The sequence below is a fragment of the Cervus canadensis genome, chromosome 22, assembly GCF_019320065.1.
Source record: "Cervus canadensis isolate Bull #8, Minnesota chromosome 22, ASM1932006v1, whole genome shotgun sequence".
Classification (NCBI taxonomy): Eukaryota; Metazoa; Chordata; class Mammalia; order Artiodactyla; family Cervidae; genus Cervus; species Cervus canadensis.
In genome coordinates, this window is record NC_057407.1 from 32,589,588 (window position 1) to 32,608,716 (window position 19,129).

Consider the following 19,129-nt stretch of genomic DNA (forward strand, 5'->3'; position numbering starts at 1 on the left):
AATCTCAAGGTGTATAAATTGTATAAAGCCAACGACCTGCCAGAAGACTTGATTTTATAGGAAAATTACACTGGTATCAGGTCTATAAATTTTAGGGTATTATGGCAAAAATCATCTCAATTTCTCTTTATAATAACTTTCAGAAAATGGGTAATAAAACGCCCATTTCACAGATGAGAATTTCAATAAAACAGCTGAGTGAACTGTTGGCAACTTTCTCCAAACTCTTAATTACAGATCAGAACTACTACCCATTTGAATTCTGGCCCAGAGGTTTTTAACCATGTCATGGGTCATATAAAAACTGTATTAATATACCAAATATTTAAACTGGAAATAGTAGCATTGTGAAAGCACATAAAGTATTGTGAAATGTGAACACTATCACAAATCAAAGAGCATAAAGTTAAATGAAATATCACATAGCTGTGAAAAATGTATGAGATTTTGTAAACATAGAAAAGCCTTACAAAGGTGAAAACATTTTTTCAAAATGCAGGTTGATACTATGTATAGAAAGTTTCAAAATATATAAAGTAATATTAAGGAAGTATTAAACATGTTTTAAAATGTATAAAAACAAAACACTTCAAGTTTAAGGTATTTTAGCGCTTTCACAGAGTGAAGAGTGAGAAAGGGTTACAGGGCAAGCACTGAGAAATTTAGCCTTTTAGGTTTGATTTCCTAAACTGAATACTGTTTACATGGATATTCATCATTACACTTGACTATATGTTTATATCATTTTTATACCTGAAATAGCAGAACATAAAACAATTTAATACTAAGAAATGAATACATTTACAAATTTAGTTTCTATTGATCAAAGTAGTATTTTATCATTTGCTCATCTTAAAAATTAAGATTGCCTTGATTTTTCTTTCTATATTCACATACAAGACTCCTAGGTTTAAAGCAAAATTCTGAAATTAAGAGGAAAATCTGGAGGCCTCATGTCTTTTCTTTTGAGCTTACAAGAACAAAATGATAAAGAAATAGAAAACACCAGAACCGCCTTCTCATTTGTGGCAGATCTTTGCTATTGGTTTGATTTTGCTTGGCTTATACAGAAACTCTCATGATCTTTCCCAGGGCAAGTCTATATTTGCATGTGTCTTTTAGGTTACTTTCTTCTATTTGGACTTTAATCCTGCCCTTAGAATTTTGAAGTGAGACCATAAACACCTATTAACCCCTCTTCATTTTATTCCTGCCCAAATCCTAGAACTACGGAAACTCAGAAAAGGAGATTAAGGAAAACTGTTCATTCGCATTCTTTCTGAACACTCTGCACTCTTGATACACAAGGTGGTCTGCAGACCAGGGTCATGAGCACCCTCATTATCATCCGAGAGTATGCTTGAAATGCAGAATCTTAGACACTATCCAGGTCTACTAAGCCAGAAATTAGCATCTTAGTGAAAGCTGCCGGTGTTTAATAGGCCCATTAAAGTTTGGAAGAACTGGTCTATAATATCCCCAAGAAGTAACCATGGACTACCTATTGAGGGACATAGGTAAGAGTTACCCAATCTTGATTTACCCTATTTCATTTTCAAGAACTATTATTCGAAAAATCAACCTTCCTTCCTCCTTTCCTTCTTCATTCTACCCTTCTTCCCTCTCTCCCTTCATCCCTTTTTGGCAAAAAAAAAAAAAAAATATTTGAAAGGGAAGGGAAAAGTGTTAGTTGCTCAGTCGTGTCCCTCTCTTTGCGACCCCACGGACTGTAGCCCGCCAGGTTCCTCTGTCCATGGGACTCTCCAGGCAAGAATACTGGAGTGGGTTACCATCCCTTCTCCAGGGTATCTTCTAGACCCAGGGATTAAGCCTGGTTCTCCCACAATGCAAGCAGATTCTTTAACATCTGAGCCACCTATGAGTGCCTATGTGTCCAGGCTCTACGGAAGGGGTGAAAAAGCTCCTTCATGGAGCTTACATTTTGGGAGAAGCCTTTTTTCTGTTTCTCAGTTCCTGCCCCTCCCCCCGTGTCTAGTCCCAGTCTCTATCCAACCCTACCATTAACAGCAGAATGAACAGAAATGAGACTCATAACCAAGTGCTCCTTGGTTTATGGGTTGAACTCATCATGTGACCATGAGCAATTAACCAAACTCCATTAAACCTAAGATTTCAACATGTAAAATAAAGACAATGTCAACTTTCCCATACGGTTGTTCTATCAATTTATTTACAAACTGCTGAGAAAAGGAGTAAAGTAAAGGCAAAGGAGAAAAGGAAAGATACACCCATCTGAATGCAGAGTCCCAAAGAATAGCAAGGAGACATAAGAAAGCCTTCCTCAGAGATCAATGCAAAGAAACAGAGGAAAACAATAGAATGGGACAGGTTAGAGATCTCTTCAAGAAAATTAGAGGTATCAAGGGAATATTTCATGCAATGACAGGCACAATAAAGGGCAGAAACAGTATGGACCTAACAGAAGGAGAAGATATTAAGAAGAGGTGGCAAGAATACACAGAAGAACTATACAAAAAAGATCTTCATGACCAATATAACCATGATGGTGTGATCACTCACCTAGAGCAAGATATCCTGGAATGCAAAGTCAACTGGGTCCTAGAAGTTATCACTACCAACAGCTAGTGGAGGTGATGGAATTCCAGCTTAGCTATTTCAAATCTTAAAAGATGATGCTGTGAAAGTGCTGCACTCAATATGCCAGCAATTATGGAAAACTCATCAGTGGCCACAAGACTGGAAAAGGTCACTTTTCATTGCAATCTCAAAGAAAGGCAATGCCAAAGAATGTTCAAACTACCACACAATTGCCCTCATTTCACATGCTTGAAAAGTAATGCTCAAAATTCTCCAAGCTAGGCTTCAATGGTACATAAATTGAGAATTTCTAGATGCTCAAGCTGGATTTATAAAAGGCAGAGGAACCAGAGATCAAATTGCCAACATCCGTTGGATTGTAGAAAAAGTGAGAGAATTCCACAAAAACATCTACTTCTGCTTCATTGACTATGCTTAAGCCTTTGACTGCATGGATCACAACAAATTGTGGAAAATTCTTAAAGAGATGGGAATACCTGACAACCTTACCAGCCCCCTGAGAAATCTGTATGCAGGTCCAGAAGCTACTGTTAGAATGGGACATGGAACAACAGACTGGTTCCAAATTGGGAAAGGAGTATGTAAAGGCTGTATATTGTCACCCTGCTTATTTAACTTATATGCAGAGTACATCATGCAAAATGCCAGGCTGGATGAAGCGCAAGCTTAAATCAAGATTGCCAGGAGAAATTCCAATAACCTCAGATATGCAGATAACACCATCTTTATGTTAGAAAGGGAAGAGGAACTAAAGGGCCTCTTGAGGAAGGTGAAAGAGGAGAGTGAAAAAGCTGCCTTAAAACTCAACATTCAGAAAATGAAGATCATGGCATCCAGTCCCATCACTTCATAGCAAATAGATGGGGAAAAAGTGGAAACAGTGACAGACTTTATTTTCTTGGTCTCCCAAATCACTGCAGGTGGGGACTGCAGCCGTGAAATTAAAAGATGCTTGCTCCTTGGAAGAAAAGCTGTAACAAACCTAGACAGCATATTAAAGAGTAGAGACATTACTTTGCCAACAAAGCCCCATATAGCCAAATCTATGATTTTTCCAGTAGCCATGAATGGATGTGAGAGTTGGACTATAAAGAAAGCTGAGCGCCGAAGAATGGATGCTTTTGAACTGTGGTGTTGGAGAAGACTCTTACAGAGAGTGTCTTGGACTGCAAGGAGATCAAACAAGTTAATCCTAAAGGAAATCAACCCTGAATATTCATTGGAAGGACTGATGCTGAAGCTGAAGCTCCAATACTTTGGCCACCTGATTTGAAGAGTTGACTCATTAGAAAATACCCCGATGCTGGGAAAGACTGAGGGCAGGAGGAGAAGGATATGACAGAAGACAAGATGGCTGGATGGCATCACTGACGCAGCAGACAATGAGCTTGAGCAAGCTCTGGGAGGTGATAAAGGACAGCGAAGCCTGGCATGCTGCAGTCCATGGGGTTGCAAAGAGTCAGACACAACTGAGCGACAGAACAACAACAATCATCAATCAATCAATTTATTTAAACAGTGTATATAAAACCAGTGGCTCATGGTAGTCATCCAACAAATAGGCAGGCACCAGTGTTAACATGGGAGGAGCTTCCATCCAAATCTGCAAGTCCGTCCGTTTGCTTTGTTTTTCTTTTCTTCCACCCTCATAGAGTGTATGTTGGTTAAATGCAACCTGTTTGATTCAATGCTTTGGATCATCTCCTCTCATGTGGAATGAACTGTGTCTTCTACATATGGTTTGTCTGCATTTGTACCTGACTGAGAAGTCAGTGAAACGTGGGATGAAACACATGCTGGGCTTGACCTTCAAAGAATAAATCTGACAGTAAATCACAAGCAGGTGGGCTGAATTTTTAAGCTGCAAACGGTTTGCTAGTTACTAAGTTATTTAATGGCTTGTGGAGGAAGAAGGGAGAACTCCTCTAAATGCAAAGCAGGAAAAATGCAGTTAATTTCACACACTTTTGAATGGAGAACTCATGACAAATGGTACTTGTGGCTTTGTTACCTACAAAGAACAGTACGTATCAAGGAAAAAAGGTTTCAGCTCCAAAGTCTAGAATGTTTATGGCCTGATGAAGCATGCCTGATGGCTTCATTTGAAAATTCCGTTTTCATGTTTAGTTGACGAATAATAAAGGTACAATGGCTATGTGGCAAATTATAAAGATAAATAAAAATGTATAGAAGCACTTCTTCTTGTCTATTTAATAGCTGGAAAGATTTAAGAGATCATAAAATATGTGGGAAAATACCTTATTTCAGTAAGCATCTAAGATGTAAAAGCTATCATATCTCTAAGTTTTGACTGAAGAGCCAAAATAGAAAACATTTCTTACATTATGCATGAATGTCTCTTACTTCTGTTATCTCACTCTTTGTCATATAGACACAATCTGTAAATTATTTCACTGTGCATAAAGGCCAAAACTGCTCTTTTACATATGTTTCTGCTGTAACAAAATTATAACTGCGTTTGTTTTAGTAAACTCATCAGAGTGAAGATATACTTGAGATACTCAGAAGATGGTTAATTTTCTTTTAACAAAGCAATATAATTATTTCTCTCCTTCTTAATACTATTCATCATTAAATGGAACTCATCCCCAGGTGATATAAAATTTCTCAATATCTTATTATACATGGGTTGCTTGTCTTCTTGCTAAAAATACGTTGATTCAAAAGGGTTGTTTTTAAACTCTGCAATGTGTAAGGAACCCGTGAGCCTGGGCATCCAGATGTTATTTATTTTATGCTGAGAAAATAGTGCAATTCACTTCCTAATACAGATATTCATTTCTGAATATTTTCAATAGAATCTTTTGTATAAGAAATAATCAGTAAGCTTGAAGGCACACAAACATACTCCTTCCACAGAGAATGTCTAATAAATTTACAAATTAGACTACATTTCTTTGCAGTAAATGGTAATCCAACTGTCCAGAGTTCGTGAACATCAGGCACAGTGGTAAGACAGTGACAGGTAAATGGTGCATTTAGGTCATAAATTTGGGAAGCTTTCAGAAGTAGACACTGCCTTTTAGCTTTGAACATGCACAATCCTTTGTGAAAGTTAAAAATGTCTACTTTTATGAAGGAATTTTGAAGTTCCTTAGGACTTTAAAGTCTCAGAATGAAATACTTTTTGAAATATGGAAATCGTTTAAAACTTCATAAAAGTAAAATTTGCATATTCCAATTTCATTCCAAAAAGCTTAATGCAGTGATTTGGAGCAAAAGAAGACAGCTCTGGGGCTTCTGGGGTGATGTACACTAGCATTTCAATCATATAACATTTACACTGTGCTCCAGAAGCAGACTAACCTTGTAGCTTCAGTTCAGTGGTAAATGTCACAAGATTAAGCACCTTTGCATAATCATCATCTTGTAACGCTCCTGAATGATCTTGTAAGTTCACTGTCAGTTTTCAGTGTTCAAACGCTCATTCTACATGAATTAGGATTTGCTTTTAGAATCCACAAGTGAGAAATGGTTTATTATTCCTATTTCACAACTCTGATTCTCAAGCAATAGGCTCTCAACCCCTTTAATTGCTTGGTGTGGAGCTTATACGTGAATTTGTTTCTAGGTCAATAATTTGAGGTTCAGGTTCTGGAGGAAGTTGCAGTTCCAGAAGAAGTCCTGGGCCACTTACTCTGCCAGCTGACCTGAGGTAGCATGGATTGGATCAGTCCATTTCTAAATTTCATTTACACATTCTATACAACAGGAACCTGTTATTGGCCTACAATTTCTTTAAGATATTAAGCAGGCCCTTGGGTTAACAGTTTTTGAATCTTAAGTATAAAGCATAGGTGGGGATATTTCAACTGGCAGTTATGACTTTTAAATGATGGAAACAGTAATTGTGACTTCTAAGAAATAACAGAATCATCAATATTGGGGAGTATATGAATCACTGCCTTCCAATACAGAGAACAAACTATGTGTAAGATTCTGTGTATGTCTGTGTGCAAACAGAAGTTTATATAACAATGAGTTAAATTAACATAAAAAGCCTAGATTCTAAGTTTTGAAAGGTACTTTTCAAACCATATAAGCACACTATCAAACACTGCTGAATTCCTACCATCAGTCATAACAGGTAGGTGAGCATACTAGGTGCTCACAGAAGTTTCCTAAATGAAGTAATCTTATTTTACCTTCTAACCTAGCCATCCTAGCCTCCATACAGTCATCCCTCTCACTGTGGTCATCCATATTATCAATAAATATCTCAAAGACAGGGAATGAATGTATAATTATTTTCACTACCATCTAGTTATTATTTATTTATCATACTAGTTATTATTGGATATGGAAACCTCTTTACACAAAACCACACTAGTATGGAATGAGAATCATGAAGATAAACATAGATATATCTTGTTGTCAGTTTAATTTAAGGCACTAAATCCTAACTTGGATGTTCCACTAAAACTTTGTAATAAAAGGTTAGAGAATATCACCCTTTGAAATCGAAACTAACAAAATTCAGTGATAATAAATTGAATGACATCAGGTAGTTTCAAAATGATCTCAGGATGCAATTCATCTCATGGTTGATTGTATTATCCTTCAAGGTAACTACATCAACATATAAAGGTTGGTCAGGAAAATGGAAACATAAACAATACTCCAGAGAAAAACAAATGTTACATATTAGACTTTGATGAAAAACCAAGAAAAAGGCAAAATAATTCACTAAATTCTTTAAGAAGCTGGGGCTGGGTTTTGAAAATATGCCCACATTACACACTTGTTAAATCAACAGGCAATACTTTATTTAGGGTTTGACAGGAAAATTAGGAATTTAATCACAGAAGCAATTTGTGGTTTTAGATGCAGCTTTCAAGTTAATAAGCAAATGCATTTGTGTTCAAATGCAATGTTTGTTAATATGTTTACTGAAGTGATGAGAATAATTGCAGCCCTTGAAAGAATGAATGCCTGAATTTGCATATTCAATACTTTATCCAAAAATAACTAGTTAGGCTTCAGCAATAATTAGTGAAGATACAAATGAGTTAAATTGTGATTCTGTGTTTTTAAAAATCAAGTTTCTAAAATGTGTTTCATGACAGAGATTCCCACTCATTGATAAATTTTAATCATATATAATAAAAAAGACATAAAAAGAGATTAGACCTACACTGGGATTAAAAACAATTTGACTGTTCGGTTTATACAGGTAAAGCCTAGCTCAGATTGACCAGTGGTTATCTTAATATTATTCTGAGAAGAATCAAAGAAGATGGCTGCTCTTTCTGCCATCTCTGCTTCCATTTCAGCTTTTACTGGCAGCATCTTTCTCATTCTCCTCTGGAGAGGCCATGCGTCCCAGGACCCAAGCATGGCCACTGAGACCATTCCTCACTTCAGGCCTTAGAAATTAGGTAGGAATACAACTGTGATCCAGTTAATTGAACTAGTGTTTGATCAGTATGTGTTTTCCTTCCTTCTTGCCTCATGACAAAAACACAACAGCAAAAGTATGTTAATTTTTCAACTACCATCTTTAATATCTAAAATCTAACCTCTACATTTCTCCTGGGTTCTGACTTCTGACAGTATTAGCTGTGTTTTTATTGCATGTTTTTCTGACACCATTCAGAGCTTTTGGTAACACTAATAGGAAAGAGTTCCTCTTCTCCAGTTAATGTTCTGTGGAGGATGTAAGTAGACCTAGGCAGTCATCTTTGCCACTTCAAGGGCAATCTGTCTTAAAATAAGAGCCAAAAAGAAGGGCTCAATCCAAGTTTAAGAATATCCTATAGAAGAAACTATAGACTGCTTCTGTTCCTGTGATGCTTCATGACACTCCTGACTCCTGAAATAAAACCTAATCCCAAACTGTCTGTTTCCTCCCAGTTAACTTCATCCCATTTCTTTATTCATGCTACCCATTTAGCTTTCACTATTTGCTAAGCATTTTGGATGAAGGATGAAGAAAGAACTGTCTTCACCTTAAGGGAGTTACATTCAACCAGGTAAGTATACTTCATTTAAGTAAATTTCATAATCCAGGAAGGCACTGGTACAATAGGTACTGCATGGTGGGAACATGGAACCCAACTCTGAGGGTATCGAGAAGGCTTCATGGGAGAGAGAGTAGCATAGTCAAGTTTAAAATGCCTACCTCTACTTGCCATCAGGCACCACAGAAATTCTTTCTACTTAGTGTTTGCAGTCATTTCAACCATGTAAGCATTTCACTGCTCTTAGTAAAATTGACTGTGTGTTTGAGGACCAGAGCTCATCAGCTAGAGAAGTCGGGATGCCAAGAGAAGTTGAGCTTGAGGATAAACACAGAATTGGGCCTAGTAACCTGGCAGAATGCACTGTATCTCCTTAGGACCAACAAGCTTTAGAAGAATAAAGGGACAAAATGCATATAATCAAAAATATACTAAATACATGTCATATTGTATTAATATAATGTATCACATACTATGCATAATACATACACTGTGTATGCTCTACCCCATAAACTGTATGTGGTCCCATGTACAGTATTACATTTTTGTGTCTGCAAGGATGTATGTCTTCAAATAACAAGTAAACACCTTACATTTACTCCCTGGATAAATGATGAGCAGAAATTAGTCCATTATTATTATTTTTTCTTTCTTATACTGGATGCAGTTAGTGGAATTCCAATAAATTAAACACATGTAAGCTAACACCATTACAGCAAACCCTACTTAAAAGGGAGAAACTGTTGCCTGAAAATCTGCATTTTGCAGTGCTATGTAGTCCTTACCATGTGTATATCCAAGAGTCCTCCCCTGTACTTCATTAAAAGTGCTTACTTATTTATTATATAAAGCTGGAAGAGAATTATATTCTGGTTGCTTCCCTGTGCTGAGAATAAAACAGAAGAACATTTATAGAAAAGAGCTGTGGATCCAACAAGGAAGAAAGTAGAGCACTGCTGTCCAACAAAACTTTCTGCAAGCACAGAAATGTCCATTTCTGTGTCCAATACAGTAGCTATTAGCTATGTGTGGCTACTGAGCACTTGAAACGAGGCTGCTCTGACTGAGGAATTGAATTCTTAGTTGAACTGATTTAAATATACGCGGACACATTTGGCTACTGGCTACCATACTGGACAGCAGAGCCTGTTAAGTCTTGAGCCAGACTAAATGTTGTAAACACAAAACCCACATGGCCCATATTCACATTTAAGGCTTATCATCTTTGGCCTTTACCATGTTTAAAAAGTGAGAGTCAACATTAGAAATATAGAGATTCAAAAAAAAGGAAATTTCTCAATTTTAAACATCTCTTGAAAAGGTTTTGTAGTAGTGGACCAGGACTCCTGGTCAGGGCTCAGAAGCAATCGTGACCAATGGATGGACTTCTGGCTAAATGTGGGACAGTCTCTCGTCATGATTCAATGTGTCTACATGTTGTTAAGGGCCACCTCTTTTAGTTTATTACCTGCCTGGTCCCCACTGATATTTGCATATTATACCCTGGTCAATCCAATATGTGATCCCTTGTAATGCTGAATGGCATTAGTTGAAGTGACCAGGGAACGTCCTATTTGGGGTCTTTAATCTTAGCAAATGATGGGCATATTTAACCCTATGAGAAGTCAGAGAAAATCCTTCCCATTTAAAAAATGTTATTAATACTTCCTCAGGGCAACCTCTTTCAGCACCATCGGCAATTACGACAAGACTGAATACTAATTAACCTTTAAATACAGGCTTTGGGGCTCAGGCGGGAAGATGCAAAAGAAGGAATAAAATTCTCAATTAAACCCTAAGATTAGTAATTTCTCTTGAGAATTTCTGAACTTTTGGATTTCTAATACGGCCAATTAAGAGTTCTTTTTACCCAGTGGGATAATAACAAAGACAAGATCTCTCATCAGAAAAGTTTGCCTCAGTCTACAAGAAAAGATCTGGGCTTTCAAAAGGATATTCCTTTACAAGACTCTTAGACTTTACTCTGAATCTTAGAGAATGTGTTTGTGTTGCCTTTAATTTATATTTTCACATGAACTGTTAATTTCCTCCTTAATATCTTTCTTTTACCCTCCCTTCCTCCGTCCCCTCATTCTTTCCTCCCTCCTTCCCTTCTCTCTCTCTTATCTATGTGCTTGTATTTATAAATATTTACAAAAACATATCCTTTCTCTAACTTAACGTAAAAAAAAAAAAAAATCCCCATGTTAGATGGCTCACATGGTAAAGAATCTGCCCGCAATGCAGGAGACTCGGGTTCAATCCCTGGACTGGGAAGATCCCCTGGAGAATGAAATGGCTACCCACTCCAGTATTCTTGCCTGGAGAATTTGATGGACAGAGGAGCCTGGTGGGCTATAGTCCATAGGATGGCAAAGAGTTGGACACAACTGAGCGACTAACACTTTCTTTCACTTTCAAAATCATTACCTATTTGCACTATTTATTCATAATTTTTAAAGGATAGCAGAAAATAAGAGCCAGCAAGTGTTATTTTCTTCTGAAACAGGTAAAGGAATAATGCAGGATATTACTGGATTGACTATTAAAATCAAAAACTAGGAGAAAAATCAGGCCATAAGTGAAGGTAGTGTCTAAGTAGATGAGGTTATAATTACAACCCACTGTAGTCTATAATCCCATCTACTCATCAGCTTAATTACTTATTCAGATAACATGGATAATAAGGAATCATTGCTTATTATAGGAAAGCCTAATATTTTCACAGTGAAAAAAGGTTTCCTCATGCTTTTGCCAGGTCTCAATTTCTAGTAACTCTAAAGTGAAATTTTTTACTGGTCAGAAGTCTTAACTTCAGAGTATCTTTAGAGCTATAACGAAAGTGTTTTCTATTTGCCTATAAGCCAAATATTTTAAAACAATACCTAGCATGTAAAATTTCTTCATTTATCAAACTTAAACTGATTAATTTCAGTCACACATCTCCTATTTTCAGGTACAGATTTGTTTTTAAATGCAACATACAGTGTCTTAGGACATATAATAAAACATAAAAAGTACTGTGCAAATGGCCGAACTTTATCAATGTTTTATACGTTATCAGTTTATTTAAACACATATATCATGTCTATACAATAGCATTTTGTAAATACCTGGTACTTTAATTGTATTTACTCTAATTGTAATACACTGGAATTAAAATAAGTACCTGATAAATAAATAAACACAACAAAAAGATACTTTTGAATTTCTAAGCTCAGACTTCTTGCTGTTTGATTAAACTTTACCAACATAATTAATCTATTCATTTAGAAATAAAATCCTATATGACTATATCTTTTATCTTGACAAGTTTTCAGCTGAACACATTCGTCACCAAATTATTCGCAAGATAAAATGCCAGGAAATAACTTTACTGACAACAACCAAAAAAAAAAAAAAAAACCAGCCCACGCATGAGTCATTCACATGGATTTTTTAAAATATTTACAGTCATATCTAAAAGGATAATTTTCTATTTCAGGAAGAAACAAACAGATGCATTTAGAAAGTGTTAGAAGTCCTACAAAAACGCTGGTGAAAATGTTTCCAAGATAATGTCCTATTAAGTGGATCTGTTCATCTTCCCTCCAAAGAAGAAAATATTTCCACCTGTTGCATGTACTGTGTCTGATTAACTGACCAAGCTCACAAAATAGTTTCTTGTTTTATTTTAAATCATGTTAACAACTTTTCTCATTTCTATAGGTTAAGGAAGAGGCAGAGAGAAGAAAATCTTCTATCATCTCAGCCAATTCTGACCAGTAACCTGGATCATTACAATTATTGTGCTGAAAATACTCAACAGGTGCTCAATATATATGCTGTTGAATACTGCTGACAGAAACTGACCTTTACTTGCAAATGCAAAAATACAAAGGTCTACTTTCTAACCTAAGGTTGACCCAAGTTAACAATGATTGTTGGCTGCTATTACCAACATGGGTTAAGAGAACAACAGGAGTTCAACAAGATCTACATCACTACTCAAAACACTAAGAATTTCATTAATAAAGGCTGAAGTCTGCTTGTTCTTCAGGTTATAGAAAAGGTTTTGCCAAGTGAAGGAGATTGTAAACAGGGAGTTTGAAACAAACGCTTGCAGTACTCAAGAGCATGCTATTTTCAAGGTGCCTCAGGCACTTTCTCATAGCCATTTAAATAAAAGCAGCATATCCTGTTTATAAATAATTCATCTCTTCATTAAAGTGGGTCCCCTGAGAACCCTAAAAGTAAAAATTGCTAATCCTGTATTATTTAGTAAAGTATATATCCATCACATCCAAATAAACTATCTTCACCTCCCCAAATATTATATTTTTATCTTAAGGTGATGAGAGTTCAGTTTTTTTTTTTTCCTTATACCTTTCTGTGTTGTTAGAAGGTTTCTAGTGAACAAGTTATTATTTATATTATTTGAAAAATTGATACTTAGTATGACTTTAGTAGGGATATATTTTATTCTTCTACACTGTATGAACCTTCTAACACATACTCAGTAAAATAATAAAGGAAGAAGGATAGACGCTGTTACCTTTTTCTAAAACTGTGACTGCTACATACTTTTACAACATATTTAATTTCATCCACACAATGGATATGTTCCCAAAGACTACATGTAAATCCAAGTTTATACATTAATTTCTACCACAAATCAATGAAAAGACATTGCCTATTTAAGAGACTCTATCATGTTTTCTTTAATCAAGAATTCTTACTGTAAAGTAAACTATCAATCAAATATACAAAATATGGACCCAAATGTTTAGGGATGACTGTTGAATATAGCAGACAACTATAGCTTCGTGTACTATAACTTACTGATAGCATAAGTATACTGAAACAAAAAAATAAGTTCACAGTTGCCAAACTGCTTTTTCTTTACATGGATTTTCAAACTTCCCACTGTACCTGTAATGAGGTGAAGGGCTGCCTCGTGCTTCACAATTTAAAGTTATTTGTTTATCCTCTGAGCCAACAGGAAAAATGCTGTTGCTGGGTTCTTTGACAAACACTGGGCCCTGTAAGAGCAGCTCACCTATATGGGTAGAAGACATCCAAAAAATAATCATAATAAGTAAAAGGTACTGTACCAGCTGCACTCTAGAATTAAAGAAGAAAAGCAACCAACCAGTGTCTCTAGTGCTGTTTTAAAAACAAGGGAAGCAGACACTGCTTCTTCCCTTATCCACAAAGATGTAGGCTCTTTGCGGACAGACTCTTCCTTTATCCACAAAGATGCTCTGCAGGCACTGCGTTGTTTACAAGGCATCACTGGAGCTGTCCTTGCAACCTAGTAACACTTCTAAGAGAATGAAAACTACTCTCAAAACCACTGCCATATTAATAAGATTACTTAAAAGAATAAATAAGGCTGTTCTAATCACATTTTATAACATAAATTCTACCTAAATTATCATTGGTTAATTACCTGGTCTAGGAAGTCTTTCTGTCATAAGCCTCTTTACAAAACTAAAGCTGTATTCAAATACACTTGAATCCCTGAGTATTGTCTTTCTCATAATACTTGCCATGCATGCAAATCTGAGTGTTGACAATGTTATTTTGCATTCCAACCTCAAAACGCTCAATATTTGGTAGGATTTCCATTTGATTACTAGCAAATTGAAAAGAAGGATACAACACTGAACAAGTATCCTTTAAAAAGTGCTTTTATTTCCAGTTTTTTAAGAAATCTCCACACTGTTTTCCATAGCGGCTGTACTAGTTTGCATTCCCACCAACAGTGTAAGAGGGTTCCCTTTTCTCCACACCCTCTCCAGCATTTATTGCTTGTAGACTTTTGGATAGCAGCCATCCTGACTGGCGTGTAATGGTACCTCATTGTGGTTTTGATTTGCATTTCTCTAATAATGAGTGATGTTGAGCATCTTTTCATGTGTTTGTTAGCCATCTGTATGTCTTCTTTGGAGAAATGTCTGTTTAGTTCTCTGGCCCATTTTTTGATTGGGTCATTTATTTTTCTGGAATTGAGCTGCAGGAGTTGCTTGTATATTTTTGAGATTAATCCTTTGTCTGTTTCTTCATTTGCTATTATTTTCTCCCAATCTGAGGGCTGTCTTTTCACCTTGCTTATAGTTTCCTTTGTAGTGCAAAAGCTTTTAAGTTTCATTAGGTCCCATTTGTTTAGTTTTGCTTTTATTTCCAATATTCTGGGAGGTGGGTCATAGAGGATCTTGCTGTGATTTATGTCGGAGAGTGTTTTGCCTATGTTCTCCTCTAGGAGTTTTATAGTTTCTGGTCTTACATTTAGATCTTTAATCCATTTTGAGTTTATTTTTGTGTATGGTGTTAGAAAGTGTTCTAGTTTCATTCTTTTACAAGTGGTTGACCAGTTTTCCCAGCACCACTTGTTAAAGAGGTTGTCTTTTTTCCATTGTATATCCTTGCCTCCTTTGTCAAAGATAAGGTGTCCATAGGTTCGTGGATTTATCTCTGGGCTTTCTATTCTGTTCCATTGATCTATATTTCTGTCTTTGTGCCAGTACCATACTGTCTTGATGACTGTGGCTTTGTAGTAGAGTCTGAAGTCAGGCAGGTTGATTCCTCCAGTTCCATTCTTCTTTCTCAAGATTACTTTGGCTATTCGAGGTTTTTTGTATTTCCATACAAATTGTGATGACCCAGCAATCCCACTTCTGGGCATACACACTGAGGAAACCAGATCTGAAAGAGACACGTGCACCCCAATGTTCATCGCAGCACTGTTTATAATAGCCAGGACATGGAAGCAACCTAGATGCCCATCAGCAGATGAATGGATAAGGAAGCTGTGGTACATATACACCATGGAATATTACTCAGCCATTAAAAAGAATTCATTTGAACCAGTCCTAATGAGATGGATGAAGCTGGAGCCCATTATACAGAGTGAAGTAAGCCAGAAAGATAAAGAACATTACAGCATACTAACACATATATATGGAATTTAGAAAGGTGATAACGATAACCCTATATGCAAAACAGAAAAAGAGACACAGAAATACAGAACAGACTTTTGAACTTTGTGGGAGAATGTGAGGGTGGGATATTTCAAAAGAACAGCATGTATACTATCTATGGTGAAACAGATCACCAGCCCAGGTGGGATGCATGAGACAAGTGCTCTGGCCTGGTGCACTGGGAAGACCCAGAGGAATCGGGTGGAGAGGGAGGTGGGAGGGGGGATCGGGATTGGGAATACATGTAAATCCATGGCTGATTCATATCAATGTATGACAAAACCCACTGGAAAAAAAAAAAATTAAAAAAAAAAAAAGTGCTTTTACTTTGGTTAAGAGAACTTGAACTTTCTGAGAATTTCCACATATACACAACTAGAAACCTGTGTCTTTGTATGATGAATTTAAAAAGGAAAGAAGTAATGCCATCACTAACAGCTTATGCCACTGCAATTGTATGATCATTGGCAAAGCATTCTGAAAACAAACACATTCACAGGAAAAAATAAAAACACAACCAAACTCCTTACTCCTGTCTTGAAATGCTCAGTAAAACTGCAAGAAAAAAATAAATAAATAACCGGACTAAGAGACAAAGAGAACCCCTGAAGAGACGACAAAGAAAATGAGATGGAAAAGCATTAAAAAAGCCTAGAAACAATTTAGGCTACTTAAGTAGTAATAACATTATTACATTAACAAAAAATTTCCCATATTAACAGGAATGGTAAAATAACACACTACTGAAAATAATCATTGAAATGATGAAAAAGTTGCAATGAAAGCCACCATGTGAATTCTATGTGTCCACATCTGTTCTTTAACTTTCACAACGTTTTGTGAGGTAAGTACCGTAATTATTCCCAGTGTACAGAAGAGAAGTGTTGAGTCTAAAAGTGGGTATATGAAACATGCAAGTACACACAGCTTTTCAGAATGTGTAATTGATGATAGAAATGGCAGTCTGGGAACTGTGCAGTCAAACTTCAAACTCTGGCTAACACTAGCACTCTTCCACCGAAACATCACCACACAGTTAACCTTACTATGGCCCACGATGATTTAAGAAAGTCGTGGGTTGTCCTCGGAAGTCCCTGGTTTTTATTTACATATAAGGGGAAAATGTCACAAGGAGGAAAAACGTCTTACTTTTCCTTTGGACAATCTCCTGAAGACAGGGATTTTGAAACAGGTACTAAACAGATAGCTCTTAATTAAAAAGAGCCAATGCTGTCATTTTCTTAAATTTTCCCCCTGAGTTTATTGCATAATAGTAAAAAAGAAAAAAAAAAAAACAGTGTGTCATTAATAATATTTATTGTCTTAGAAATTTGAATATATTTCTGTCTGTTACAATGTCTGCCTGTAAATATTTACAAAGAAGACAGATTTTTTCATAGTATTTTTTCTAGCGCAATGGTTTCTGAATATTTTGAGTGGCATGTATTTTATTCATTTAGGAGATGGTATAGCACTGTTGTCCTGACCAACTGATGTTCACAGGGCTTGGAAGCAATACTATATTAACATAATAGTGTACGTTTGAAACCAACAGGTAAGTTGTGGAAGGAAACCAACAAAAGGAAAATCGGGTATAGATAAAAAGGATGATTTCAATGAAAAAGACAAGTGTTTTTAGAGAATCAACTTACAGTTACTAGGGTGAAGAAGGGTAAGAATAGATTGGGAGTTTAGGATTAATATGTACACACTGCTATATTTAAAACAGATAACCAACAAGGACATACTGCTAAAGAAAGATAAATAGAGGTGTTTTTAAAAAATTTTCCTACAAGTAACCACAATGAAAACACAAACATTCATCACAATTTAGTAAAAGTCAAATTCCCAAATGATGTTCTAATTCCTCTCTAGAGACTGCTATTAATTTAAGGTGACAGTATTAAATAATTAGAAGCATTTCTTTCTGAGACCCTTTTGAAAGAGGGGTGATAATAGCTAACTTGCTAACATTTATGAGCCAGGCACTGTACTCGGCCATTTACAAGCCTTGTCCCCCTTATGCCCAGGCTGCATTTGACCCATTGCCTACTTTCTGAGGTCCAGCTGCACCATCATCCTTGTCTTTGGCTCTCAGACACTCTGAACTTTGGGTTGATCTTCCTTCTTATTCTTGTGTTCTGGTTTCCTTTCGTCATTTAGAACTCAGCATAAATGTCATCTTCTCAGCTTAAATAAGACTGCCCCTCCCCCAACTATGTCATGACTCACCCCTCACTTCCACCAGTCACAGACATCAGCTGTGTATCTCACTATCTATAAATAATTAGACACATTTATATAAGTGCTTGCCATTTACTTTGTATCTAATTCATTGCTGCTCCTCCAACTCCGAGCATGGCAGCTATTCAATATCTGTCTGCTGAATGGATGATTAAGATGAAGAAATTCTCACAATAACTCAACATAAGACAGATATTATTTTACAGCTGGTGAATGATAAAGCTAAGGTTTTAATTTCAGAGCTTATATTCTCACATTATAGTTGTTTAGCCTCCCCAGAAGAAATGAGACCCAGAGAGGTTAAATAACCAACCACGGCAACACAGTTTTTGGCTGACAAACCTGGGATCACAGCCCAGTGGTCATATTATTGGTTTGTTTCTCTTTCCATCAAACCACACTGTTCTAAATAGGGCCAAATGTGAAAACTAACCATCAACTTGCTTTGTCAACTTCAGTATTTCCTGATGATGGTCTTCCCAGGTGGTGCTAGTGGTAAAGAAGCTGCCTGCAATGCAGGAGACATGGGTTCAATCATTGGGTCGGGAAGATTTGCTGGAGAAGGAAATGGCAACCCACTCCAGCAGTCTTGCCTGGGAAACCTCACAGACAGAGGAGCCTGGCAGGTTACAGTCCATAGGGTCACAAAGAGTTGGACACGACTGAGCAACTGAGCACACAGCATTCCTGACGACACACTAGAGTTAACAGCCTCTGAGGCACATAGCAGACACGTCTGAAATTTAAGGCTCCTAAAGGCATTTCAGACCACCAGCAGCCATTCCAGAGTCTCCAACGACTCCTAAAATGTAAGTGCAAATAATAATCAAACATGACAGGTTGGTTCATGCTTTACATTCAGAAAAGAGACATAGGCCACTCAATCTTATTTCCCCGGAATAAAATCGGTGATGAGAGATGCTGGGTTATAATATTTTAGTCTTCTGCTAGCAATATAAGCTTAAAAGGAAAAAAAATTCTGAGGTCTTCACTAACCTAAAGGAAATTATCCAACAGTTTTTTCAAAGCTAATTTTGATCCTCCAAAGTACAAAACCTTGACTATTCACACAGATGCTCATTAGCAGCAGAAAGCAGTTTGACTGAAAACAGAAGGGGGCTTCATGCCTAACTAAAGGGATTCAATGTAACATTTAGATTGATGCTTAACTTTACTTTTTGTGACAGGGGCATTTTTTGATATGTTGGCCTGGCTCCCAAGCTCCATTTTAAGTTTACAACCTAAAATAAAGGGCATATAACATTTCCGAACAGGACTAATAAGTTGAAAAATCCAATCCTGGAGGTGTGTCCCCCCTCCTCCAAACACCCAGAGGCTACGAGGAATAACTGCCTTTGAATG

General features: G+C 36.6%; 1 protein-coding gene across 1 annotated transcript in view; it reads right to left on the reverse strand.

Annotated features, from left to right (window-relative positions):
• CNTN3 (contactin 3) overlaps positions 1-19,129 on the reverse strand; it is a 395,354-nt gene that overhangs the window by 253,503 nt on the left and 122,722 nt on the right. The window contains exon 4 of the mRNA XM_043443181.1: positions 13,473-13,599. Coding sequence (XP_043299116.1) covers positions 13,473-13,599 — 127 coding nt within the window. The remainder of the gene's footprint in view (positions 1-13,472; positions 13,600-19,129) is intronic.